This window comes from Spodoptera frugiperda, chromosome 23 (assembly GCF_023101765.2).
Source record: "Spodoptera frugiperda isolate SF20-4 chromosome 23, AGI-APGP_CSIRO_Sfru_2.0, whole genome shotgun sequence".
NCBI lineage: Eukaryota > Metazoa > Arthropoda > Insecta > Lepidoptera > Noctuidae > Spodoptera > Spodoptera frugiperda.
Genome location: NC_064234.1, coordinates 10,885,826 through 10,899,740, shown reverse-complemented (window position 1 = coordinate 10,899,740; position 13,915 = coordinate 10,885,826). Strand labels below are relative to the sequence as shown.

At 42.5% G+C, this 13,915-nt stretch overlaps 4 protein-coding genes across 4 annotated transcripts; all 4 read left to right on the top strand.

Annotated features, from left to right (window-relative positions):
• The first annotated feature begins 794 nt into the window (after window positions 1-794).
• On the top strand, window positions 795-3,170 carry LOC126912163 (proteoglycan 4-like). The gene is made up of 2 exons (XM_050702946.1): window positions 795-2,805; window positions 2,854-3,170. The coding sequence occupies exons 1-2, from the start codon at window positions 894-896 to the stop codon at window positions 3,168-3,170; spliced, it is 2,229 nt and encodes a 742-aa protein (XP_050558903.1). The 5' UTR covers window positions 795-893.
• Window positions 3,171-3,343: 173 nt separating this feature from the next.
• On the top strand, window positions 3,344-6,004 carry LOC126912162 (mucin-4-like). The gene has a single exon (XM_050702944.1). It carries the CDS (start codon window positions 3,344-3,346, stop codon window positions 6,002-6,004), a length of 2,661 nt encoding a protein of 886 aa, XP_050558901.1.
• Window positions 6,005-6,511: 507 nt separating this feature from the next.
• Window positions 6,512-10,605, top strand: LOC126912161 (mucin-17-like). The gene is made up of 3 exons (XM_050702943.1): window positions 6,512-7,813; window positions 7,867-9,464; window positions 9,705-10,605. Exons 1-3 carry the CDS (start codon window positions 6,512-6,514, stop codon window positions 10,603-10,605), a joined length of 3,801 nt encoding a protein of 1,266 aa, XP_050558900.1.
• Window positions 10,606-10,833: 228 nt separating this feature from the next.
• Window positions 10,834-13,168, top strand: LOC118266780 (mucin-5AC-like). The gene is made up of 3 exons (XM_050702942.1): window positions 10,834-10,842; window positions 10,898-11,795; window positions 12,243-13,168. The coding sequence occupies exons 1-3, from the start codon at window positions 10,834-10,836 to the stop codon at window positions 12,926-12,928; spliced, it is 1,593 nt and encodes a 530-aa protein (XP_050558899.1). The 3' UTR covers window positions 12,929-13,168.
• Window positions 13,169-13,915: the final 747 nt, after the last annotated feature.

Sequence of the window (13,915 nt, the reverse complement as noted above, 5' to 3'; positions counted from 1 at the left end):
ATTACAGTAGTATCACTCATAATCCTCCTGTATTCGAAGTTATACAATCGCAAGAAACAATGTGTCAGATGGCAGTTGCGACAGTTTTTGAAAACATATTTTGCCCAAAATCTACAGAAATGCCGGAACTTGAAGACGTGCATATTATGATGTGTGACGAAATGAGTGCATCTATATACGAAGCCATCTATTGCCCAACACCAGATATACTTTATTTAATTTTACAATCTACCTCTAGCATTACAATACCAACGCATTCACAAAGTCGCACGCAAATGTATTTGTACATAGAGAATCTTCTATGTGCAGAAATGAGAGGAACAATATATGAAATCCTTTACTGTCCCATAGATGGCGATTTGTATTCTACAAATAGGGAATATGTTGTTAGAATTATACCTGTAGACATACCTAGACCAACGCCAGAGGAAGTGCGCAAAACGATATCTCTGAAAATGAAAGGAACTATATACGAATTATTATTTTGGTCACTACTAGAGACGGATGAAACTACTGAAATAAAAACAGATATCCCACCATCACACTATGAAACTGATTCCCCTATTTACATAATCGAGGTGAACAGTAGTCTCACTCATTATACCACTCCTCGATCAGAAGTTATAGAATCGCGAGAAACAATGTGTCAGGTGGCATTCGGAACCATTTTTGAAAACATATTTTGCCCAAAACCTGTAGAAATGCCGGAGCCCCAAGACATGCAAGCATTGATGTGTAAAGAAATGCATGCATCTATATACGAAGCCATCTTTTGCCCAACACCAGGTATACTTTATATCATTTCAGAAAATAGCAGTAGTATTATAATACCAACACATTCACAAAATCACTCGCAAATATATATCTTAATAGAGAATCTTCTGTGTGCAGAAATGAGAGATACAATATATGAAATAATTTTTTGTCCTCGAAATGACATGCATGATACTAGTGAACCTGTAATTACTAGACTAATACCTCCAGACATAACCAGATTGCATCCAGATGAAGTAAAAATTAAACTTTGCGAGAAAATGTATGGAACAATATTCGAAGATATTTTTTGTATTAAAACTTTTGAGATTTTCTTAACAACTCAACAGCCAGAAATTGTCACTAAAAAAACGAGTAAGCCTTCTACCACTGAAATTTCGCAAATATATATTTCGATAATTGAAAAAATGATGTGTATACAAAAAAGTGCACATGATAATTCAATTATTGAGTATGACTGCCCGTCGCCTAATGATTTCGGGTTGTCAGAGACGCAAGTACAAATTTTGATGTGTCAAGAATTGGCTGGAACGATATACGCAGCGATTTATTGCCCAACCGATGAGATATATATTTTAATTTCCGAGATTAAGGACGAAATCTATTTAGCAACGCTTCCAAGTGACCAAACGTTTAAAACGACTTTCGGAATCATAATACAGAACACTGTGTGCGACATAACTTTAGGAACCATATATGAAATTATTTTTTGTCCAAGAAACCGGGATATCTATGATACCACTACAGACAGAATTCGAAGGATTATCCCTGATGACATACTTAGGCCGGACCCGGAACTACTGCAAGGAATATTATGCCAAATGATGAGAGGCACAGAATATGAAAAGATTTTTTGTCTAAAAAAAAATGTTGAAGACTTTTCTACACCAACATCCGTAACGGATTTATCAACGATTCTAAAACCAGAAACATCTCAAAAAGAAGAAACTCAGACACCAGTAGTTGATGGTAACGAGGAACCAACAACTGAAAAAACTCAGACACCAGTAGTTGATGGTAACGAGGAACCAACAACTGAAAAAACTCAGACACCAGTAGTTGATGGTAACGAGGAACCAACAACTAAAAAAACTCAGACACCAGTGATTGATGGTAATAAGAAACCATCAACTGAAAAATCTCAGACACCACAGGTTGATGGTAATGAGAAACCAACAACTGAAAAAACTCAGACACCAGTAGTTGATGGTAAAGAGGAACCAACAACTGAAAAAACTCAGACACTAGTGGTTGACGGTAACGAGGAACCAACTACTGAAAAAACTCAGACACCAGTGGTTGATGGTAACGAGGAACCAACAACTGAAAAAACTCAGACACCAGTAGTTGATGGTAACGAGGAACCAACAACTGAAAAAACTCAGACACTAGTGGTTGATGGTAACGAGGAACCAACAACTGAAAAAACTCAGACACCAGTAGTTGATGGTAACGAGGAACCAACAACTGAAAAAACTCAGACACTAGTGGTTGATGGTAACGAGGAACCAACTACTGAAAAAACTCAGACACCAGTAGTTGATGGTAATGAGGAACCAACAACTGAAAAAACTCAGACATCAGTGGTTGATGGTAATGAGAAACCAACAACTGAAAAAACTCAGACACTAGTGGTTGATGGTAATGAGAAACCAACTACTGAAGTAACTCAGACACCATCGTTTGACGGTATTAAAAAACCAACAACTGAAAAAACTCAGACACCAGTAGTTGATGGTAACGAGGAACCAACTACTGAAAAGACTCAGACACCAGTGGTTGATGGTAATCAGGAACCAACAACTGAAAAAACTCAGACATCAGCGACTAAGAATGTTAATACAATACCTACAGTAACAACCCAAAAACCAACAACCCCGTCAAAAATAAAAAAACCAAACTGCAAATTAATATATAATATAGGAACTGGAAAAATATCTTGCTATATACCACCTAAAAAAACCCAAACATCAACAGTTAAAACTACCTACAAAACAACAATTAAAGAAACCCAAAAACCAATAAAACATGTTACTGAGGAACCAACAACGGCAGAAACTCAAAAACCAATTATTGATGGTACTAAGGAACCAACAACAGCACAAACTCAGACACCAGCAGTTGATGATACTAAGACATCAGCGGTTGATGGCACTAAGGAACCAACAACTGCAGAAACTCAGACATCAACGGTTTATGGTACTGAGGAACGAACAACTGCAGAAACTCAAAAACCAATTGTTGATAGTACTAGGGAACCAACAACTGCACAAACTCAGACAACAGCAGTTGATGGTATTGACCAACAACTGCAGAAACTCACTCAACGATGGTTGATGGTATGGAGACACCAACAACTGCACAAACTCAGACAACAGCAGTTGATGGTACCGTGACACCAGCGGTTGATGGCACTGAGGAACCAACAACTGCAGAAACTCAGACACCAGCAGTTGATGGTACCGTGACACCAGCGGTTGATGGCACTAAGGAACCAACAACTGTAGAAACTCAGACATCAACTGTTTATGGTACTGAGGAACCAACAACTGCAGAAACTCACTCAACGATGGTTGATGGTATGGAGACACAAACAACTGCAGAAACTCAGACACCAGCAGTTGATGGTACCGTGACACCAGCGGTTGATGGCACTAAGGAACCAACAACTGTAGAAACTCAGACATCAACGGTTTATAGTTCTGAGGAACCAACAACTGCAGAAACTCAAAAACCAATTGTTGATAGTACTAGGGAACCAACAACTGCAGAAACTCAGACATCAGCTGTTGATGGTACTGAGGAACCAACAACTGCAGAAACTCAAAAACCAATTGTTGATAGTACTAAGGAACCAACAACTGCAGAACCTCAGACCCCAGCTGTTGATGGTACTGAGGAACCAACAACTGCAGAAACTCACTCAACAATGGTTGATGGTACTGATACACAAACCACTGCAGAAACTCAGATAACAGTGTTTGATGGTACTGAGGAACCAGCAACTGAAAAAACTCAGCCATCAACCTCTAAGAGTACTAAGGAGCCAATACCTAAAGTAACAACCCAAAAACCAACAGCCACAACAAAAAAATCAACAAACTGCTTAAAAATGTATGATCCAGCTACTGGAAGTATATCTTGCTATATACCACCTAAAAAAATCCAGACAACAACAACTAAAATTACCGATTCACCAATGGTTAATGCAACCCAAAAACCAACAAAATATGGTACTGAGAAACCAACAACTGAAGAAACTCAGACACCAGCTGTTGATGTGACTAGGGAACCAACAACTGCAGAAACTCACTCAACGGTGGTTGATGGCACTGAGACACAAACAACTGCAGAAACTCAGACAACAGCGTTTGATGGTACTGAGGAATCAGTAACTGAGAAAACTCAAACATCAGCCTCAAAGAGTACTAAGAGGCCAATACCTAAAGTAACAACCCAAAAACCAACAGCCACAACAAAAAAATCAACAAACTGCTTAAAAATGTATGATCCAGCTACTGGAAGTATATCTTGCTATGTACCACCTAAAAAAATCCAGACAACAACAACTAAAATTACCAAGGAACCAATCGTTATAGAAACCCAAAAACCAATAAAAAATGGTACTGCGGAACCTACGACTAAAGAAACTCAGACACCATCCGTTGATGTTTCTGAGGAACCAACAACTCTAGAAACTCAGTCACCAGTGGTTGGTAGTACTGCGGAAACTACAACTGAAAAAACTCAGACACCATCCGTTGATGTTACTGAGGAACCAACAACTCTAAAAACTCAGTCACCAGTGGTTGGTAGTACTGCGGAACCTACAACTGAAGAAACTCAGACACCATCCGTTGATGTTTCTGAGGAACCAACAACTCAAGAAACTCAGTCGCCAGTGGTTGGTAGTACTGCGGAAACTACAACTGAAGAAACTCAGACACCATCCGTTGATGTTACTGAGGAACCAACAACTCTAGAAACTCAGTCGCCAGTGGTTGTTAGTACTGCGGAAACTACAACTGAAAAAACTCAGACACCATCCGTTGATGTTACTGAGGAACCAACAACTCTAGAAACTCAGTCACCAGTGGTTGGTAGTACTGCGGAACCAACGACTAAAGAAACTGGGACACCGGCCGTTGATGTTTCTGAGGAACCAACAACTCTAGAAACTCAGTCGCCAGTGGTTGGTAGTACTGCGGAACCTACGACTAAAGAAACTCAGACACCGGCCGTTGATGTTACTGAGGAACCAACAACTCTAGAAACTCAGTCACCAGTGGTTGGTAGTACTGCGAAACCTACAACTGAAGAAACTCAGACACCATCCGTTGATGTTACTGAGGAACCAACAACTCTAGAAACTCAGTCACCAGTGGTTGGTAGTACTGCGGAACCAACAACTGAAGAAACTCAGTCACCAGTGGTTGGTGGTACTGCGGAACCAACAACTGAAGAAACTCAGTCGCCAGTGGTTGGTGGTACTGCGGAAACTACAACTGAAAATACTCAGACACCATCCGTTGATGTTTCTGAGGAACCAACAACTCTAGAAACTCAGTCACCAGTGGTTGGTAGTACTGCGGAACCTACGACTAAAGAAACTGGGACACCGGCCGTTGATGTTTCTGAGGAACCAACAACTCTAGAAACTCAGTCACCAGTGGTTGTTAGTACTGCGGAAACTACAACTGAAAAAACTCAGACACCATCCGTTGATGTTACTGAGGAACCAACAACTGAAGAAACTCAGCCGCCAGTGGTTAGTAGTACTGCGGAAACTACAACTGAAAATACTCAGACACCGGCCGTTGATGTTACTGAGGAACCAACAACTCTAGAAACTCAGTCACCAGTGGTTGGTAGTACTGCGGAAACTACAACTGAAAATACTCAGACACCGGCCGTTGATGTTACTGAGGAACCAACAACTGTAGAAACTCAGTCACCAGTGGTTGGTAGTACTGCGGAAACTACAACTGAAAATACTCAGACACCGGCCGTTGATGTTACTGAGGAACCAACAACTGTAGAAACTCAGTCACCAGTGGTTGGTAGTACTGCGGAAACTACAACTGAAAATACTCAGACACCGCCGTTGATGTTTCTGAGGAACCAACAACTGAAGAAACTCAGCCGCCAGTGGTTAGTAGTACTGCGGAAACTACAACTGAAAATACTCAGACACCGGCCGTTGATGTTACTGAGGAACCAACAACTGTAGAAACTCAGACACCAGCATTTGATGGTACTGAGACACCAGCGGTTGATGGCACTGAAACACCAGCGGTTAATGGCACTGAGGAACCAACAACTGTAGAAACTCAGACACCAGCAGTTGATGGTACTAAGGACACCAGCTGAGTCGCCAGTAATTGGTAGTACTGTGGAACCAACAACTCTAGGAACCAACAACTGTAGAAACTCAGACACCAGCAGTTGATGGTACTGACACCAGCGGTTGATGGCACAAAGGAACCAACAACTGAAGAAACTCAGACACCAGCCGTTGATGGTACTAAGGAACCAACAACTGTAGAAACTCAGACACCAGCAGTTGATTGGTAGTACTGCGGTTGAAACTACAACTCTGTAGAAACTGAGTCACCAGCAGTTGATTGGTAGTACTGTGGAACCAACAACTGTTGAAACTCAGACACCAGCAGTTGATTACACCAGCGGTTGATGTACTGCGGAACCAACAACTGAGAAACTCAGACACCAGCCGTTGATGGAGAAACTACAACTAAAGGAACCAACAACTGTTGAAACTCAGACACCAGCGGTTGATGGCACTGAAACACCAGCGGTTGATGGCACTGAGGAACCAACAACTGTAGAAACTCAGACACCAGCAGTTGATGGTACTAAGGAACCAACAACTGTAGAAACTCAGACACCAGCAGTTGATGGTACTGAGACACCAGCGGTTGATGGCACAAAGGAACCAACAACTGTAGAAACTCAGACACCAGCAGTTGATGGTACTAAGGAACCAACAACTGTAGAAACTCAGACACCAGCAGTTGATGGTACCGTGACACCAGCTGTTGATGGCACTGAGCAACCAACAACTGCAGAAACTCAGACATCAACTGTTTATGGTACTGAGGAAACAACAACTGCAGAAACTCAGACACCAGCAGTTGATGGTACCGTGACACCAGCGGTTGATGGCACTAAGGAACCAACAACTGTAGAAACTCAGACACCAGCAGTTGATGGTACCGTGACACCAGCGGTTGATGGCACTAAGGAACCAACAACTGTAGAAACTCAGACACCAGCAGTTGATGGTACTAAGGAACCAACAACTGTAGAAACTCAGACACCAGCAGTTGATAGTACCGTGACACCAGCGCTTGATGGCACTAAGGAACCAACAACTGTAGAAACTCAGACACCAGCAGTTGATGGTACTAAGGAACCAACCACTGTAGAAACTCAGACACCAGCAGTTGATAGTACCGTGACACCAGCGCTTGATGGCACTAAGGAACCAACAACTGTAGAAACTCAGACACCAGCAGTTGATAGTACCGTGACACCAGCGTTTGATGGCACTAAGGAACCAACAACTGTAGAAACTCAGACACCAGTGGTTGATGGCACTAAGGAACCAACCACTGTAGAAACTCAGACATCAACGGTTTATGGTACTGAGACACCAGCAGTTGATGGTACTAAGGAACCAACAACTGTAGAAACTCAGACACCAGCAGTTGATGGTACTAAGGAACCAACAACTGTAGAAACTCAGACACCAGCAGTTGATGGTACCGTGACACCAGCGGTTGATGGCACTAAGGAACCAACCACTGCAGAAACTCAGACATCAACGGTTTATGGTACCGTGACACCAGCGGTTGATGGCACTAAGGAACCAACAACTGCAGAAACTCAGACACCAGCAGTTGATGGTACTAAGGAACCAACAACTGTAGAAACTCAGACACCAGCAGTTGATAGTACCGCGACACCAGTGGTTGATGGCACTAAGGAACCAACCTTTGCAGAAACGCAGACATCAACGGTTTATGATGCTGAGAACCAACAACTAAGGAACCAACAACTGTTGAAACTCAGACACCAGTGGTTGATGGCACTAAGGAACCAACCACTGTAGAAACTCAGACATCAACGGTTTATGGTACTGAGACACCAGCAGTTGATGGTACTAAGAAACCAACAACTGTAGAAACTCAGACACCAGCATTTGATGGTACTAAGGAACCAACAACAACTGTAGAAACTCAGACACCAGCAGTTGATGGTACTGAGACACCAGCGGTTGATGGCACTAAGGAACCAACCACTGCAGAAACTCAGACATCAACGGTTTATGGTACTGAGACACCCGCAGTTGATGGTACTAAGGAACCAACAACAACTGTTGAAACTCAGACACCAGTAGTTGATAGTACCGTGACACCAGCGGTTGATGGCACTAAGGAACCAACCACTGCAGAAACTCAGACATCAACGGTTTATGGTACTGAGACTCCAGCGGTTGATGGCACTAAGGAACCAACAACTGTAGCAACTCAAACACCAGCAGTTGATGTTACCGTGACACCAGCGGTTGATGGCACTAGGGAACCAACGACTGCAGAAACTCAGACATCAACGGTTTTAGGTACCGTGGCACCAGCGGTTGATGACACTAAGGAACCAACAACTGCAGAAACTCAAAAACCAATTATTGATAGTACTAGGGAACCAACCACTGCAGAAACTCAGACACCAGCAGTTGATGGTACCGTGACACCAGCGGTTGATGGCACTAAGGAACCAACAACTGCAGAAACTCAGACACCAGCAGTTGATGGTACCGTGACACCAGCTGTTGATGGTACCGTGACACCAGCGGTTGATGGCACTGAGGAACCAACAACTGCAGAAACTCAGACATCAACGGTTTATGGTACTGAGGAACCAACAACTGCAGAAACTCAGACACCAGCTGTTGATGGCACTAAGGAACCAACCACTGCAGAAACTCAGACATCAACGGTTTATGGCACTGAGGAACCAACCACTGCAGAAACTCAGACATCAACGGTTTATGGCACTAAGGAACCAACCACTGCAGAAACTCAGACATCAACGGTTTATGGTACTGAGGAACCAACAACTGCAGAAACTCAAAAACCAATTATTGATAGTACTAGGGAACCAACCACTGCAGAAACTCAGACACCAGCAGTTGATGGTACTGTGACACCAGCGGTTGATGGCACTAAGGAACCAACCACTGCAGAAACTCAGACATCAACGGTTTATGGCACTGAGGAAACAACAACTGCAGAAACTCAGACATCATCGGTTTATAGTACTGAGGAATCAACAACTGCAGAAACTCAAAAACCAATCATTGATAGTACTAGGGAACCAACCACTGCAGAAACTCAGACACCAGCAGTTGATGGTACTGTGACACCAGCGGTTGATGCCACTAAGGAACCAACCACTGCAGAAACTCAGACATCAACGTTTTATGGTACTGAGGAACCAACAACTGCAGAAACTCAGACACCAGCTGTTGATGGCACTAAGGAACCAACAACAGTACAAACTCAGACACCAGCTGTTGATAGCACCGTGACACCAGCGGTTGATGGTACTGAGACACCCGCGGTTGATGGCACTAAGGAACCAACAACAGCACAAACTCAGACACCAGCGGTTGATGGCACTAAGGAACCAACCACTGCAGAAACTCAGACATCAACGGTTTATGGTACTGAGACACCCGCAACTGATGGCACTAAGGAACCAACAACAGCACAAACTCAGACACCAGCTGTTGATGGCACCGTGACACCAGCGGTTGATGGTACTGAGACACCAGCGGTTGATGGTACTGAGACTCCAGCGGTTGATGGCACTAAGGAACCAACAACAGCTCAAACTCAGACACCCGCTATTGATAGCACCGTGACACCAGCAGTTGATGGTACTGAGACACCTGCAGTTGATGGCACTAAGGAACCAACAACAGCACAAACTCAGACACCAGCTGTTGATGGCACTAAGGAACCAACCACTGCAGAAACTCAGATATCAACGGTTTATGGTACTGAGGAACCAACAACTAAAGAAAATCAGACAACACCGGTTGATGTTAGTGAGGAACCAACAACTGAAGTAACTCAGACACCAGCAGTTGGTGGTACCGTGACACCAGTGGTTGATGGCACTAAGGAACCAACAACAGCACAAACTCAGACACCCGCTGTTGATAGCACCGTGACACCAGCAGTTGATGGTACTGAGACACCCGCGGTTGATGGCACTAAGGAACCAACAACAGCACAAACTCAGACACCAGCTGTTGATAGCACCGTGACACCAGCGGTTGATGGTACTGAGACACCCGCCGTTTATGGCACTAAGGAACAAACAACAGGACAAACTCAGATACCAGCTGTTGATGGCACTAAAGAACCAACAACAGCACAAACTCAGACACCCGTGGTTGATGGCACTAAGGATCCAACCACTGCAGAAACTCAGACACCAACGGATGGTGGTGCTGGGAAACCAACAACTGAAGAAAATCACACAACATCGGTTGATGTTGGTGAGGAACCATCAACTGAAGTAACTCAGACACCAGCAGTTGCTGGTACCGTGACACCAGCCGTTGATGGCACTAAGGAACCAACAACAGCACAAACTCAGACACCAGCTGTTGATGGTACTAAGGAACCAACAACTGTACAAACTCAGACACCAGGTGTTGATGGTACTAAGAAACCAACCACTGCAGAAACTCAGCAACCAGCAGTTAATGGCACTGAGGAACCAACACTCAGCAGTTGAACTCAGACACCCGCGGTCGATGGCACTAAGGACCCAACCACTGCAGAAACTCAGACACCAGCGGATGATAGTCCTGGAAAACCTACAACTGAAGAAACCCAAACAACATCAGTTTATGTTAGTGAGGAATCAATAACTGAAGAAACTCAGACACCAGCAGTTGATGGTACAGAGACACCAGTGGTTGATGGCACTAAGGAACCAATCACTGCAGAAACTCAGACAACAATGTTTATGGTACTGAGAACCCGCGGTTGATGGCACTGAGGAACCAACAACTGCACAAACTCAGACAACAGCAGTTGATGGTACCGTGACACCATCCGTTGATGGTACTGAGGAACCAACAACAGCAGAAACTCAAGAACCAATTGTTGATAATACTAGGGAACCAACAACAGCAGAAACTCAAAAACCAATTGTTGATGGTACTGAGGAACCAACCACTTCAGAAACTAAGACACCAGTAGTTTATGGTACTGGGGAACCAACAACTGCAGAAACTCAGACACCAGCAGTTGATGGTACTGAGGAACCAACCACTGCAGAAACTCAGACATCAACGGTTTATGGCACTGAGGAACCAACGACGGCAGAAACTCAAAAAACAATTTTTGATAGTACTAGGGAACCAACAACTGCAGAAACTCAAACACCAGCAGTTGATGGTACTGAGAAACCAACAACTGAAGAAACTCAGACACCAGCAGTTGGTGCCACTGAGGTACCAACAACTCCAGAAACTTTAGAACGAATTGCCGATAGTACTATGTTACCAACGACTACAGAAACTCAAACACCAGCAGTTGATGGTACTGAAAAACCATCGACTGAAGAAGCTCAAATACCAGCAGTTGATGGTACTGAAAAACCAACGACTGAAAAAACTACGACAACCGCAGTTGCTTGTACTGAGAAACCAACGACTGAAAAAACTCAGACACCAGCAGTTGTTTGTACTGAGAAACCAACGACTGAAAAAACAACTACACCAGCAGTTGATTGTAACCAACAACCAACAACTGAAGAACCTCTGACACTAACAGTTGAGGAAACAATATCGGTAGAAACTTACGATAGTAATGAATCAGATTCTGAGGGAACTGAGACACCATCGGATGATAGTTCAGAGGAAACAAGTGAAGAAGTACCTACAATATGTAAACATCCTCAAGCACCGGTGATTGAAGGTTTTATTCTTTTTTAAGTATACAGGACATGTGTGCATGCATCATCTATGTGCATGTTATCTATTCTATTATATAAAAATAAGTCAGGTTTTCCATCCTGACGCACGAACCGAGTTCCACGGTTTTGCATTCGTTGGAAAGGTCTCGGGCTCCGTGAGGTTTATAGCAAGAAAATTCCGGAAAAAGTTAACATTGGTGGTGAAACGGAGTTCGTCGGATTTGCTAGTTAGTTAAATATTTTTAACTGAAGTTGTGTGAGATTTTGACATGAAATGTGATATTAATATTGAAATTTTGCTTGCGTTGTATTCTAATTTAATATTTTGTTTTCTCCTAATAATTTATATGTCAATTGACAAAGCATAGCGCACTTCCTAATTTTAAAGATCTTGTGTATATGATTAACACTTATTTTTACGAATAAAATAATTTTGATTTGATTTGCAGGTACTGGAGAACCAACAACTGAAGAAAGTCAGACAACAGCGGTTAATGGCACAGAAGAAGCAACAACTGAAGAAACTCTGTCAACAACGATTGATGGTAATGAGGAACCAACAACTGAAGAAACTCAGACAACAGCAGTTAATGGCACGGAAGAAGCAACCACTGAAGAAACTCAGACAACAACGATTGATGGTACTGAGGAACCAACAACTGGAGAATCTGAAACACCAACGGTTGATGGTATTGAGGAATCAATGACTAAAGAAACTCAGACACCTTTGGTTGATGATACTGAGGAACCAATAACTGAAGAAACTCAGACACCAGTGGTTCATTGTTCTCAGGAACCAAACACTCAAGTAGTCCAAAAGCGACCGAAAAAACCGAAGAAGAAAAAGAAAAAAAAGAAGAAGCTGAACAAAAAGAAAGAGACTTGTTGCGATACATTATCAGACGTACCTAAAATATACAAATTATTATTAAAACTAGTTTCCAAGTCTAGCGAGGAAAGGCACAAACCTCATAAATCAAAGCATAAGCTGAAAAAGCATGGAGCACACAAACCACCCCATTTCCACATTCATCAGCATCGTCATTTTTACTTTAAAGGTCTTCAAGAATATTTTCGACACCATCCACCACTCTCCTCTGAAGGCAAATCTGTATCAGCCGACGATAATCAATAAGGTACTAAAACCAATGTATTAACTCAACATACATTTAAATGATTGTTATGGCAATGGCATACGACTGAATGAAGCCACCATACGTCCAAACTGGAAACAACCTGAGCAGAAACATACTTAGAACACCAATAGAAGAAATAAAGATCAGTGGAAACTTAATTTCCATGACATAATTGTATGTTGATAATATTCTAATAGTCTAATTGTCGCGTTGTGTTGATACTGAAAACAATAAATAAATTACTTTTATAAGGTGTTATATTTGTTGAGAACAGGGTTGATTGAACCCAAAACTTTTAATGACGAACAGCACGGTACCGCGTGCCAAACCGCTGGTAGCTAGTTAAAAATATATTGTTGAACGATACGATAATATTGATGTACAGTACTAAAAGCAACACTCATCAAAATTAGAGGATTACATAGGTAGCTATAGATAAGCTATGGATAAAATCTGCATAGATAAGCCTAGTGCACTCACTTCTCGTTTCGCTCCCCTACGTCCATTATGCCGAGGCGCATAGCACAAGTTTCTGTGCATATTGAATGAGCAAAATCTCTGCTATTATCCAATGCGGAACAAACTTGCATTTCAACACCGAGTACTTTCAGTTTTAATCTTTGTTGAAACGAAAACAAATAGAATAATCAGGCGATGCAATTTTTTCCTTTCGATATTTTTGAAGTAGCCTAGGTAATGGTTTTCTTGAAACGTTTGCATTTAAACACACTTAAATACATATACATTTTTGGGACCTTTTTTACTAAAAAAATGTTTACTTAGTGTTTCACAAACACATTTTTGCAAAGGTAAACTCATAAAATAAATAAGGTTTTAAGTGTGGGAGAGCCATGCTTCGGCACGAATGGGCCGGCTCGACCGGAGTAATACCACGGCTTCACAGAAAACCGACGTGAAACAACGCTTGCGTTGTGTTTCGTTGTGTGAGTGAGGTTACCGGAGGCCCAATTCGCCCCTTACCAATC

Bases quoted from the DNA above. Each gene is read 5' to 3' on its own strand.
- LOC126912163 (XM_050702946.1), top strand. From the start codon at position 894: ATGAGAGATACAATATATGAAATAATTTTTTGTCCTCGAAATGACATG. The intron at 2,806-2,853 runs TTACTGAGGAAC...CAATTATTGATG, and splicing joins CCAAAAACCAATAAAACATG to GTACTAAGGAACCAACAACA.
- LOC126912162 (XM_050702944.1), top strand. From the start codon at position 3,344: ATGGTTGATGGTATGGAGACACAAACAACTGCAGAAACTCAGACACCA.
- LOC126912161 (XM_050702943.1), top strand. From the start codon at position 6,512: ATGGAGAAACTACAACTAAAGGAACCAACAACTGTTGAAACTCAGACA. The intron at 7,814-7,866 runs GTTTATGATGCT...GTTGAAACTCAG, and splicing joins CAGAAACGCAGACATCAACG to ACACCAGTGGTTGATGGCAC. The intron at 9,465-9,704 runs GGTTGATGGCAC...TCAGACACCCGC, and splicing joins GCACAAACTCAGACACCAGC to TATTGATAGCACCGTGACAC.
- LOC118266780 (XM_050702942.1), top strand. The intron at 11,796-12,242 runs GTTTTATTCTTT...TTTGATTTGCAG, and splicing joins TCAAGCACCGGTGATTGAAG to GTACTGGAGAACCAACAACT.